General features: G+C 39.4%; 1 protein-coding gene across 1 annotated transcript in view; it reads left to right on the top strand.

Annotated features, from left to right (window-relative positions):
• The window catches only part of SERGEF (secretion regulating guanine nucleotide exchange factor), a 139,331-nt gene that overhangs the window by 5,742 nt on the left and 118,942 nt on the right, over positions 1–14,647 (top strand). The window contains 3 exon segments of the mRNA XM_083863639.1: positions 750–863; positions 1,156–1,218; positions 4,466–4,624. Of these exon segments, the coding sequence (XP_083719765.1) occupies positions 750–863; positions 1,156–1,218; positions 4,466–4,624 (336 nt within the window).

Raw genomic sequence — 14,647 nt, forward strand, 5'->3', positions numbered from 1 at the left:
ATCTTAGGATTTGAACTCATTATGGTATGCAAAGTAATTTAAGTTTGTATAAGGTGCTTCAAAATGGAACTGCATATAAATAGTGGCTTTTAAAATAATGCAATTGAAATTGACACCTGGTCACAAGAATGAAACAAAATATTTCTGCTTCTGTTACTAGAGACTCTTGAGTTTGTTCATAGTGTAACAATAGAAATCAAACCTTTCCTTTTGGCATGGTTGTTTTAAAACTGAGGAAGAACAAACTATACCTGCTCTTGTCTTTGGTTTAGTTTTGCATGAACTTCAGTATGGATTCCAGGTAGTGGAGCTGAAGGTGCAGAGGAGATGCTTGGAAGAGCAGTGAGATCTCTGGTGCTTGTATGAATAGTGGGAATTGAGATTCCCTGTGCTGCACTGCACAAACAAATTGACATCAGGAGAGGGAAAGGGAAGAGAAACTACAAGACCTTTGTATCCATTCCTGAGGTACAGCAACCACAGGATTTCTGTTACTGAGCCTCCAACAGCTTCCCACCTTCTTAGTTTTATTACCTATATACTGAGACTACAGCTCTTTGTTGCTTGTTGACTTCACCAGGGTTTTCTGAATGTTTTTTGGCGTAAAGGTCTTTTAAAGTGTAATTTGAATTGTGAAAATGGCTTGAATTTTAATATGATGCGTTAATGACTGTTCATTAATGTGTGAAGTGATTTTTGTTCGTGGTTGATGTGTTTTAACCTCTTTTGTTTGTGTGTTCTCTGAAAAGACAGCGGTTTGGTGCTGCAGTGGGGAACTGGGATGGCATCTCGGGCAAAGCGTGCAAGCCAAGGAAAAGCCCTCCCTCTGTTCTTGACAGCAAAGGAGCCCTGTGAAGTTGCAGGTAATCCAGGAATCTGCTTCCTTTGTATGGGTGGATAGAGCAGAAATATAATTTGGAATGGTATGTATCTTCCTTTTTATAAGGCCACATGGTATTGTAAACATGTTGTGGAGTACCTAAAGTATAAGAATGATCATAGAAAATCATGATCTGTGGGGAAAATGAGAGTCCTGGGCCCCAAAGGCAGAGCCTTTTCTTATAAAATTCATCACCATCCTGTTACACTTGTATGCATGTTTGTGTGTGAATTGATACCTGCTGCAGGAATTTTATGTGACCACATTTTTTCTAGGCCTGGAAGATGTAAAGGTGAAGACAGTTGCTGCAGGCTCCTATCATTCGGTGTCCCTCACAGGTAGGCCTCAGGTACAGAGGTGAAAGTCCTCATCTCACCCTTCAAACATTTCTCTGCTTTTGAAATGTTGTCAGTTTTGGTAAAACTGGTGAAATTTGACTTGGCCTAGTTAGTGCTGGTAATTGTTTTGTAATAGCTTTGCACTTTGGGAACTTCCTTTTGTTTTAAGAGCTGGATTCATGTTTTGATTTCTCTAAATTTTGTGTGTTTTTCTTAGGATCAGGTGTGACCTTAGCCTTTATGTAATTCAGGGTCTGGGCTCTTAATGACTAGAAACTGTGAAAAGATTTGTAGGTCTCTGCAGCTGCAGCAGGATGCCCTCTTGGATAACTAGTTACTGCTGGAACCAGTGCAACCCTTTGCCCATAGAGAGAAGGTGTGCTGGGTGGTTTTGCCAGGAAAGGCAGCAGAAGCAGGGTAGCCACAGCAGTGTGAGCTAATGCCTCTGTGTGGGGCAGTGCAGGGTGTGAGAAGGCCTGGAGCTGTCTGAGGTGCCTCAGGCTCCACTGTGACAGTGTGCTGATCTGTGGTGTAAGAGTACAAAGCTTATTTGAAGAGTAGGGAGTTGCTTTAATTGGTTAGGCACTTCCAGAATATCTGCCATTTGTTCTTTGATCCTTAGGCAGTGCTCCCATGCTGGAGTACTGAGTATCCAGTAATGAATGTCTAATAAAGATTTCTTTTTGTTTTGACAGATTGTGAGAAGGGGAAACAGAATAGCTTTCATGCTGTAATCTTACAGTTTTGAAGTGTGTAAAATATATTGAACCTTATGAAGACAAGTCTTTGCCAAACTTCACAGGAACAAGTTCTTAGCAAATCTGCAGCCATCTGGTACCTCTGTCATCATTAAAGGAGGACTGGAGTATTTGCTTATGCAGATCTATAGAGATTTAGTTGTATGGGGACATGTTCCAAGATGTAAATTGTTTTGAATTCAGAGATGCAGAGTGTATGCAAGATTAGTGAAGACAAACTGTAAGAACAAATAAAATCTACTTCAGATAATTGGCACTCTCTATTTAGACAGTGAGCAGATTATTCTTTCATGCTTTTGCTTTTTATGTAAGAGAGTGGTCTATTTGGCAGCAGGGAGACCAAAATTGACAAAGTAAGTGCCAGAGACTTTTATAATGTGATGCTGTTGCTGCCCTTCATCCTGCAAGATAGTTATTACTTAAAATATTTTGCATTTTAAATATGCTTGATATAATTAAGATACTACTGTAGGGAGTAATATTTAAATGGGTCTTTTTTTTCTAGGAATGCCTTGCACTGTGGTGCAGTTTTCTCTGCCTCTGTTCCATGAGTCACCTGCTGATGGGATATCAAATACCTGCAGCCAGGCAGGTTTGGGGCACAGCTGTGGATGTGGGTCATTATAAATATGAATGAGGGTTCTTGGAGAAAAGGATGGTAGAGTCTGCTGGTATCCAAACTCCAAACTGGCCTGAACCCTCTGGGGGTGGGAATATGCTGCTAAGTCTCAGTGTCTTAAGTTTTTGTTCAAACCTACTCAAGAAATGAGATGAGGGCTGAGCATGTGAATTTTCCCAGGATTGTGGAACATGAATGGCCACAGTGGTTTTCTTTGTTGTGTTTCTGTCACCTCTTTTTTTTTTTTTTTTTTTTTTTTTTTTTTTTTTTTTTTTTTTTTTCTCTTGATAAGGTGTGTGTACTTCATGCTGGGAAGGATTTTATCAATTTTAGTGGATAATTCAAATATTTGAACAAAACAATTGCTTGACTTTTTTCCTTTTCATTTCAATTGTGTTGTTTTAAAGAGGAACAGGGGAGGTCCTGCAGATAACTGTCAATACTTCTCGCCCCACTCTCATTCCTTCCTATTTTTCACCAGCAGTAGTGTAGTGGAATTCTCCTGGCTTACTCCTTCTGTTGCTCTTACCGAACTGAGATTATTAAATATACTGTAGCCTAAGTTCTGCTTTATTTTTTATTTTCCCTCTGAAAGGTGTACTTCTCCCATGGTGGTTGTAATGAGTTCAGTGCTGACCTGAGACATCCTGATGCCTTGAGTGTTGCAAATGTGTGCTCCAGACAATTCCACATTGGAACTTGTGGCTTCCAGTCTTTCTGGGCCCACAATAATGTTCAAGATCATGTGTGCAAGATCTATTTCTTACGCTTCCAGCTTGTGCAGGCTGGCAAAGACTTCAGGGCGGCCTGACAGCTCATGTTCTCTTTAGGTGTTTTTTGTGGATTTTTTTTTTTTTTTTTTTACTGGAGGCCCAGGACTTGGGAGGAATGGTTTTGTCCTGAAAAGGTGAAACTAATGATGTGTCATGTCTGCAGAAGGACTCCTCTGAGCAGTCACTGTGTCAGTGTCCACTGGTTGTTAGGCTGTGAGCAACTCCAGCTTGCATTGATATAAAGTACTGTGGGTGTTTCTGTAGAAAGGTTTATCCTTGTGGTTGGAATCCTGGAGTGTGCATTTGAAGAAATGCTTGCTCTAGAAAAAGGGTGGAGAAAACATGGGGGTATTTACAGAAGTCTCTTAAGCATTGTCTGGCATGATGATATTTTAATTTTGCCTCGTGAAGGTGATGCCTGCTTTAATAGTGTGTTCATAGCTGCATGTCCAATTCCTTTAGGAAGTGACTGTGCAAGGTGAGTCAATGAGCACTGGACTGTCCCTGCTTTGGGGGATTTACTGAATTTGCTCAAGCTGAAGGAGGCAGAATTGGTATGAGCAGAGCTGGGAGTCTAGTTCTTGTAGAGAGGCTGGGAGACTGTAAAGCAGAGCAGAAGCAGTCAGCCAGGCTTTGAATTATTTGCTTCAGTCCAGAAAGTTATTTACTGGATGTAATTAAAGCTTTGGAGTGGAAATAATAGCTGGCCTGCAAGGACAGGGTGGACAGAGAGGGACTGCTCAGTGAATGTCTCCAAGATGCTTTTTCTTTTACTCTGAAAAGTTGACTGCTGTAGTTAGTTTTTTAATAAAAATTAGTCTTTGCTATAAACATTTAGGCAGTTAGACCTGAAAGCTCTTGTTGCTTCAGGGAGTCTGTGTTGCCCTCAGAAAATAAACTGTGTTGTTAAGGCCCTTGCTAATATTTCTGATATCCCAGTTATAATGGTAAAGAATGGTAGGAAAAAAGCATACAGTGAGAACACAAACTGAATGAAATGTTCTTTCTTCAGCATCACTGAACTGAGACAGAGCCTGAATCTAGTGGTATTAGATCTATATCCCTTTAAACAGATTTTACTTCTCTGTCTGTTGTAGATGAAGGACACCTGTATGTCTGGGGCAGCAACAAACACGGGCAGCTGGTGAGCAGAGACGTCTTTCTCACTGAGCCCAAGAAGATTGACACTCAGTGTTTCTCACATGAAAAGATTGGAGCAGTTTGGAGTGGCTGGACCCACCTGGTGGCAAGGACAGGTAAGATATTTAAAAAGCAGTAACATATGGCACCTAAACAGTAAATTGTAAGTTGTTTTTGTTGCAGGCAAGCAGTGTTCTTTCTCACCGATAGTGGCTGCACACAGTGTTGCAGTATCACCCAAGTTCAGTTGTCTCTTGAAAAATGATGGGGACAGAAATCCTTTGGCTGCTCTTTTAGTAGATCATTAATGACAATGAAAATAATATATTCAGAAGAATATCAGTAAACTAAATTAAGCTGGCTTATGTGTGTATTTGTGGTCAAACCCAGAAAATATTTGGAAAAGACGGGTAAAAAAAGGCATCATTACACTTGAAGAGTGAGCATTCCCTGAAGATGAAAACGAAAGCAGATTTCCTGTTGAAGCTGTACTCTCCTGGGAATCTTTGTGATGAGGGCAGTGTTCTGAAGGCTGCCACATGCGGAGGGCTGTAGGGTTAGAGTCTTACCTAGGAGCAGATGAGAGGAGGGTTATGTAACAGTGATATTCATGTGTAAAGGGATGGTTGATCTGGTGAAGCTCATCCGAGTGTGAAATGCAAAGGCAGGAGGGAAAGGTAGATGGGATGGAAAGGCAAGACAGGCATCTGAAGCTCTTTTGTGGTGTTTGTGTTCTTTGCTTCTCCTGTTGCACAGTGTGTGGTGCCATAATTAAGGCTAACAAGAGGGTGGAAGTCTTCCATAGAGGAAAAGGAACAGCCAGGGCTGTGATGTGTGACTGGAAAAACAAATTGGTTGTTTTCTGTTTCATAGCATTCATTGTTTGACATCAAAGTATGTGAGAAAAATGTGTAAAGAACTTCCTTAGCTATTTGTAAGAAATGTCTGAACTCCAATTTTTAGAGGATGCTATACTGAAAATTTCAAAGCTGCAATCAATGCTCTGAGCTGCTTGGAAACCTTTCAGGTGAAGTAAAAGAATTTTTCTCAAAATGAATTAAGTGCTTGATGTCTTTCTCACTGAACAGAAATGGTAGAAAGAAGCCATTAGTCAGGATAACCTGATTTTTAAAGAGTGAGTCTTGACAACTTGGTTTTCTTTCCTTCACTATTTCTTAATAGAGCATACTCCCTAAATAAAATTTCCCCAGAGTTTTAGTAACTTCAGTGTTTCACCCACTTGATACTTGTCTGTGGGTATTACAGACATGGAGTATTTCAGTAGGTGTTTTTATACAACAACAAAAAGTGTGTCAACTGACTAGCAAAGATGTTTAGCTGGTGAATGTTTAAAAGAATTTATATAAAAATAGGCTGACTTTCTACGTCTGCATTAGAAAACTGGCCAAGTGATGCAGTGGCACAAGTTATTGCTGAAACCGTAAATTTTTTGTATTTAGAATTTTAAATCTCTTGGAAGAGCAATGGACCTGAACCTAAATCATCTGGAATAAGATTTTGGATGGCCTTTGGCAGCCTCCAGACACCAGTCAGGATCCTGTGGGAATTTCAAGGGTTGTTCAGCTACTAGGTGTAGTGTGAGCTGAAGCACTTAACTCTTTCTGGAAAATCATTCGCTGCATTAAACTTGCAGCTGAATAATTGAAAAATGCAGCCCACTTGAGAACTGTCCCCTGCATGCAGTTCTTCCCACCAGTTTTTTTACCTCCTTCTAGCAAAGGAGGAAATGTTGCTTCAGTTTCCTGGTGCTGAAGTCATAAACCAGTGATCCCCAAATGTTATGGCTCAGTAAAGGTTTTTTTTGTTTGTTTTTTTTTTTTTTTTTTTTTTTTTTTTTTTGAGCATGCAGCCCCCCATATATTTGTTCTTGCTTTAATATGCAAGCTATAAAATATGTACAATAGAAATTTTACAAAGGATGAGATAAAGATAAAGACTACTTAAAGTATATTCCTTTATTAACTTAAATAATTAAAGCCGTTAATAATTTATTAATAAATTAAAATATTTATATGTATTTTTCATCCTGCTCTCCAGTGGATTGTCTTGTGAATCCACAAGGCTGCATGCACTTCACTTTAGAGATACTGATACAAACATTTCCTGCTTGCTTTACTCTGGGGGATTTCCCCAGTTAGTGGAAAGGAGGCAAAATAGACTGATTTTTGGGCACAGGAAAATGGAAGGAAGGGATACTGTAGTATGATGCTTTTCTGCTCATTGTGGAAGATAAAAACATACTTTGGGAAGACATTGCAGTGTACAGGCATTTTTGCTGCATGAAAGAATGAGTAAGTTTTTTCTAATTAATAATCTCAGCACAATGCAAAATCTAGTGGCCTAAAGTTTGTTACTGTATCTGAATTTTGGTGTGGTGTTTTCCAGAGAAGTTAGTTGAATTTTAAGGGGCTGTTACAAATACTTAGAGTTCTGTTTGAATTCTTTTTTCCAGAACATTAATCCTGGTCAGAGTAGTAATAATAAAAACTTGTTATTGCAGCTGTCTTGACAGTAACTAAAAACTCCGACTGGAAAGACATAGGAAGGAGCTGGGTGGATAAACACTCGACACACAATGCATAAATTCACAAATTCTGCCATTTCAAAATGGCATTTTGATCTTTATCTGCCAGGTGAGCAGTGCTTAGCTGCAGAACTAATTTAAGAGTGAAAAGTAAATGAGAGTGATGTTGTTAAAAGCAACCATCTGGAGGAATTGTTGCCAGTGTCTTGGTTGCAGTGGTTTGACAATTTTAAAGTGAGTCCAAGCAAGTTATCAAGTTTGTTATCAGAAAAAAGGAATACAGCATAAATATTTTTGTCTTCTATCTTTCCCTCTTATGTAAGCTGGCCTGTTTTAAGACTTGTTTTGTTTTTCCTTCATGCTGCTGGCAAAATTTTGTACTGTAACATAAAGCAAAATGCACAACTCATTTTAATTTCTTCCCCATTCTCTCTTTATAAGGGATTTTAATTGCACCTGGAATCATTTTAATACCTGCAGGTCTTTCATAGCCTATGTTTTGCCTCATTCAGCAGAGGTTTCCTGTAATTTCTTTTTACAGTTTGGTCAACTCTTTTTTAATTTGCTGTTGTTTATATCATAAAGCAGTTTGGATTCAAGAGATTAATTCCTGAGAAATGAATTCCTTCAATGTTGCTAAGGAATGTTTTCATGAGATGTTGTGTTTTTAATCCTTACCTTTACACTGATCCTCATCAGCTTCAATTCCTTATTCTTTTTATTATAGAGGTATCTTTTGGGGCTATTTCCACTGTACACACTCCTACTGTAAAATAACTCAGAAAACCCTTCAGGAGAGATGAGTGCTTTCTTTTCCTGCCTTGATTACTGTTTCCTGCAGAGGAGGGAAGCACAGTTAGACTTGATGGCATCACCAGCACTCCTTCAAAGTAAACTATATTATTCTGATAGTAGAGGTGGTCCTAGTTGATGATGGTTTGTCCAAAAAGGTGGAGGTTGAGAAGCCCTGGTTGCCCTTTGATCATGTCCCTGATGATGAGATATGAACTTGCTGGTGTCTTTGTTTGTTTTCTGTTTTCTGTGTGAATGCCTGTGTCAAGTGACTCTCAGGAATGCTTTTCATTGATGACAGGGCAGTGCTGTTGCTGCTCCACGTGAAGGGCAGAACCAGGTGCATTCTTGTGGCCTTGGACTCCAAGTACAAGTGCTGTTCTCTTCAGACAACCACTCTGTGTGAGGTTTGCTTCCTATCCAGCACTCTGCTTAATGGCACAGGGAGCACCACTGCAGTATAGGTGATACTATTTGTGAATAATGAGCAGCTGTCTTGCATTGCTCTCCTTAACAATGCCAGCTTTAATTTGTGGTCCCTCTCAAGTTAAGCACTTTGAGGGTAACTGCTGAAAGAGAGGTCATTGCTTAGGTCATTTAAAAGAGAACATTACAAGCTGTGGCCTGTAATGTTGAAGATGTAAATTAGTCTACTTTGGGGAATGATAGAACCAGTCTGACTTGAAGGCAAACCTAAATATAGCAAGAGAGGTATTCTAAAGACTTAGAGGTGAATCATCAACTTCCCTTCAAAACAAGATATTTCCTTTTAAACTGGAATGCCTAATAAATAACCTTCCTTAATCTGACTTGGTTTATTATCTGTGTATTCTCCTGAATACATTCCCTAATCTATTTGTCACATAGTGTCACATGAAGTTATGCTTTGTTTGAGCTCAGATAAAGAAAGCTCTTTCACTCAGAAAGTTACTTCAAAAATGCAGTTAAAATTGTGTTTCTGCTGCCTGTGCAAAACTGCCTACAGCTAAAAAGTCTCGGAAGAACAAAATCCCGTGACATAGTCTGAATAATATTCTAAATCCTCATTCCAAATGTGCATCTGAATTTGTGCATCTTTGAATGTCCCTTGATGTCATGTCATGTCATTTAGACCACATAAAACCACTCTGAAGGGGTCTGACATGTTAGTAACCTACACAGTAAAATAGAAACCATCTCCTTTTTTTTTTCCTGAAGCAAATGACAGTGTGTCCCTCCAAGCACCGAGAGCGGAATGAGAGAATATTTCTAATGATCTTGTTTGAGTCATTAACCTTTATCATTTCAGTCTTTCACAGAGGCTGTGGTTGCACTTCTAGGTGCCTTTTCTGATGGCAGTCACAAGGTAAAGCTATTGGGCTTTGCTGGCATGTTGTGCAGCTGCAGGGAGGTGAAGGAGAAGGACATGCCTGGCACCCGAGCAGCACAGCCTCAGCCCACTAGAGGTCCTTTCCAGTTTGCTCTTGAATCCAGGCTCTGCAGCCTTCCTCTGGAAAGCAAACTTTCTCTACCTTGGATTTTTCAGCAGCTCCCTAGGACAGCAAATTCTAATTTGTGTATATGCATATATATCATACATTTTTTTTGTTTTTGTTTTTTGTTTTAATGCTTGTCTCTTTTTAGACACGGCAGTTGAGAGTTTGAAACTAGAGCCCTAGATGAGGTAGTGCTATTTCATTGGAAGGATGCTGGGGTTTGGGAATACAGGTGAAATACTGGTGAAGAGTAGCTTAATCAAAACCTCCAAATTGATAGGTACCCCTGAACCTCTTTGAAGCAGAACCTGAGTTCAAGAAATGAATGTTCAAACATGAAAAGCCTTTGTCCACCTGCCTCAGGGGTCAATTTTGAAGCTTCAGGACCTATCTTTTTTCTGTGTGTGTTATAACCTCTTTTACTAGTGGGAACAGTGTTGTGGACTTAAGTAATGCAACTGTCCCAATTTGACAGAATTTTCATCTTTAAAAGCATTCAGGAAAAAAATGTAGCTTTAAAATGTGGATCTGGTATAGATTTTGTTCAGGTCATTAGTGGGTGAGACAAGAAATTCATTATGTTCTCTAACTTTCCTTTTTTTTTTCCTTTGGTTTCTGTGGTTGGATTGCTGCAGTTTATGGCTACCCATCTATTTAGCAAATGTAATAAACAAGGTCAGATACGTTAATAAGTATGTGCTTGTGTGCAGGAAATCTGTAAATGTGGTGTTTGTTCTGTTTTCAGGATCCTCCAGCACCAGAGCAACTGTGCAAGAGGAGCTGTAGTTTTGTGGGCTGAGAAGGGCACCCTGTTGGCTCTGAGCTATTCCTTGGGGGTTTATTTTTTCTTACTCTTTTTATCTTAAAGCAAATGAAACTCTTGCAATGGTAATGATGATTTAATTGCATTGAAAACACCTCCCCTTCACAACTATTGTGAAACCAGGGTACAAAGCTGGTACAAATTTTCTTAAATGGAGACTAGTTTGGCCATAACTGTCTTTCTAGTTCTTCTGACTACTTGCAGCTGGAACTGCTGGCACTATCTAAGCCACTTGCTGTTCTGTTTGACTGTTTCTGTTTTGTTATATGTCAAACCCTTTCTCCTGAACCACACTGAAATCATTCACATTGTACTTGTGTCTCTGTCAGTGCACCTGTTTGAAACTGAAAAGAAGCAAAAGTAAAGGCAAGAGAAAATTCACTGTTTCTTCCCTTCTGTCATAAGCTGCCTCCAAGCTCCATATTCATAGGTATTAATAGAGAAAGATCCAAATGTGGAACTCACAAGACACTGTTGTTTGGTTGCTGCTATGACAGACTGGGTCAGACACTACATAACTCACCTCCTTTTTTGCCTCTCAGCCTTCAATTCAGCTTGGTGGCTCCCATATGCTGTGGGTCCCAGCAGCTATCCACAGTGATATCAGGCTTCTGTATCAGGCCTGTTATCCAGAAAAAAGAGCATGCACTGGAAGACTGGGCTGGGAGGTTCTTCCCTGCACCCTCTTCCAGTTGGGAGATTTGAGTGGGGGGCAAAGAAATGTACAATTTCCTTTTGGGTGTTATCATTATGACAAAGTTTGCATGTAGTAAAAGGATGATGGGATTGATTGAAATTTTGGCAACTCAAAGCTCTTAGTGTAGAGAATTGATGTGAAGCACAAAGCAAACAGAATTTGCACTTCAGAATTTCTGCAGTTATGCAAAGTGGATATAACATGGTCTCAGACAAACAGTTGGAATCCTTAGTAAGGTAGAAGTGCTTTGCACTCACTTTGTTTGGAGTAAGAAGCTGGAACCTGATAGTTGAATTAATGTGCATGGTAACTAATTGCAAAGAACAAGGTATATGTACTCTGCCCTCTTAGTTTTATTGGTCTTTGAGAAGTGGCTACTGCATTTTTAGATAACTTCCTTTAAAGCTATACATTTACTAAGCTAAGCATGTCTAAGCTCAGCTCCTGAAAGCAGCTGTCTGTGTATGCACGACCTATGCATGTAAGTGCATTGATCTTATTTAACCTTAGGAGCATTTAAAGGCCATTAAATACTTGTTTTCATAATCTTTAAGTGACATTTCTTGTTTAGCAATTAATTATTCAGGTTTAATGCTCACTAATGAGTCTTACTATTCAAACATAGGTAGTGGGTTTTTAAGAGCTTAGTGGCAATTGAGTGCTTCTGAAAAACAGTACTTTTGAGGAACTTTTTTTTTCTTAAAAACTGAGACACAAACAGGAAAAATATCCATAAAGCTTCCTAGATTGTTCCTTTCATTATTACCTTGAAGTAATTTTGAAATAAATAATTCAATGTAAGGTACAATAGGATACATGAGAGATATCAACAGCTGTAAACTTTCAATAGCAAGTCTGTAGTCTTGTAGAATGGCTCTGATACTTGGGTGGTATGATGAGATCTGCCAAGAGTGTGTGGCTTTTAAAATATTCCAGTTGTGAGGAACCACAGTTTGTGGTGTGGTAGTTGAAACTGAGGGTGAACTCCCTCTTTTTTGTAGTTCCTATTTGGACTTCGTTGTCTCTCAGTGTAGCTATATATATTCTGTATGGATCCCAAACAGCTGAGATTGAGCTCTGCAGGTGAAGGGCAGTTACAGTTTCTGTGTTGCTTAGGATACACTTCAGTTTTTTGGGATGTTCTGCTGGACTTAAGAGCTTGTGTGGTTGTCTGCTTTCTTCTCTATCTGGTATTATGGGGCCCACAGTATGTAATAATAAAACAATCACAATGGTTTATTTTTGGGGGACAAAGACCTGCTTGAATAGAAGGTATTAGCATCTGATTCATGCAGGAGAGAAACCCTAGGATGGGTGGGATTTCCTTAGGTGACTCATTCTCTGTTTTACTCAGTATCTAACTAAATGAAAAAATCTAAAAAACACTGTGTAGTCAAAGATCTATTCAGGGACAGTGCTTTATGTCAGCTTTGCTAAGATCTTTTTATCATGAATATAGGAAATCTTATTTTTTAGAATTTTCAACAATTTACCTTTACAAAGCTGCCCAAAATATGCATACAGAAACTCTTTTAGGAGTATGTTTTCCTGCTTGTCCTTTCCACCCCAAAATAGAAAGCAAACTGAAAATCAGTTTGGCATTTCTCGTCTTGAATTTTGGATCATGCAGCTGATGGATATTTTGTAGGAATTTGCCTGTACACATATTTCAGGCTTGTGCCTGTTAATGACACAGCTGCCTGGAGCTGAAGCTGTTCATCGAGGAGAAAATGGACACTAAAACATCCAGAAGTTAAGGTCAGGCTCTGGGGACAATGAAAGGGTGGCAGTGTGGATTACTAGATGTTCATGTGGGTTGAAGAATCATCCTGACAAGTCACACAGTACAAAGGAGGGTGTTAAATCCTGTCTTGTTTGTCTCCTCTTGCTTGTTCACTTTGCCAGAGATAAACAGAACACACAACACCAAAAAAACCCGAAATAATGTGGCCATGCACACAGGTAGAAGCTGATAGTTAAAATATAACAAACTTCTGCTGTGTGTGATTTAAAAATCTGGGTAGTTATTTAAAATTCTTCTAGTTCATCAGAGGAGTGTTCAAACAAAGTTCATGAAAACCTGTTTAAGCGCAGGAGAAAACTCATCGTTTCTTTAGAAGCTGCCCTATCTCATTGTATTGTGTGGAGCATGAATAGGAGGGTACTGCTTCTTTTGATCAGTATCCATTGTAACATCAGAGAAAAGAAGCTATTGAAAAAACAGGCGCTTTTCGTTCTTCATTGGTGTCTCTTCCTTACTACTAATGAGAAAAGTTCCCTTATTTCTCCCCTCTCTCACTTTAAGGCCTAAGCCCCTCTTAGTAACAGGCTGCATAGCACATCAATACTTGTATTACAACCCTGTTCATATACACACTTAGGTAAACCTGAAACATAGATGTGCTGGCTCTGCAAGCAGATACAGGTGTTGTAGCTGTCTAGAAGTAGTTGTGGACAGCTATTGCTTCACTGAATAAGCATCAGAACTAAATCTCACTAGCATCATTCTCTCTTGACTGGGAATTTCAGATTCTTTTACAGGATGGACTTGCATTGCAGTCATTAATAACATTTCTAAAATGTTTCTAAATTTTTAGACTTGCCCCATGCTCTGTGCCTGTAGCTCTGAAATGCTGAAAACACCTCACAATGTTAAGAGGCAGACACAGGAAGTCAGGAGGAAGGGAACTCTGCTAGCTGGGCAGTGTTTCCTTGTAAAAGTTGTTTTTTTTTTTTTTTTTTTTCAGGGCATAAGTGGCATTTGTTTGCTTTCACCATTATGCAACCATTTACACCTTTGTCCACTCTCTTCCTGCAGTCTCCTTGATGTTAAGCATCTTGCCATACCCAGGTGGAATCTCGTGTTATGCTTTTATTTCTTCCTCCACCCCCTTGCCTAACTCTTAAACTTTCTTGTGGGTGGAGGGAGAAATTGGGATATTCCAGAGAGAATACATCACCTTACTGCTCATTATTCATCTCTTGACTTCAAAGGGTATGAATTTTCCTTCCCATCCTCTTTTAGACTGTTTTGTTCCTCCTGTCAGCGGGAACGCTGCTCATTATTTGAGGTGCACAGCCCACTCTGTCTTAGTCAATTGTAGTTGCTCTTATAATGATATTCTGACTCTGAACAAGGCGGGTGATCTCCTGGGAGGCTCTGGAGGTGCCATTGTTGGGTTTGTGGCACTGTTCTCTTCTTTGTACTTTATTTTTTAAGAACAGCACATAGTTAGGGTTGAACTTCATTGGATGTAGAACTTGGCTGCTTCTGGAGTGACTGAGGAAGTTCGAGCTTCCACTTAGCAAATCCAAGGATCGCTCTTCTAACACTTTATTTCTGTAATGCTTTCTATTTCTTTGTAGATATTGTGACTCTTCAGAATCATGCATGTCAGAATCATCTGATGCTTGTTATCTAGTGAAATCTCTTGTGCAACTGGTCTCTGAATATTGGGAATGCATCTTGTGGACAACAGTGAAAAAGCCCAGTTCTCCTTCAGGCTGCCATTCCAGAGCATTTCTTTTGCTTTTTCTGTGTCTGCCTTTCCACAGCATGCCCTTGAGTCTTTTGACAAGGTAAATATTAGCATTGGGATCTTAATTACCTTCCCGTTGTTGATCTCTTGTAGACACATGCCTGTTCCTTCTGAGGCTCAGATGGTGATTGAGAGTAGCAGGATCTTGTGTTCTCCAAATTAGGCAGATTCACAAATGTTTGCAACTAGAGGGAATGCTTTTCATAATATGATCTAGAAAACATGCCTATGTTGTAATTTGTAATCTCTGAATAATATTTTCTGTAGC

This window comes from Zosterops lateralis, assembly GCF_965231275.1.
Source record: "Zosterops lateralis genome assembly, chromosome: 6".
NCBI lineage: Eukaryota > Metazoa > Chordata > Aves > Passeriformes > Zosteropidae > Zosterops > Zosterops lateralis.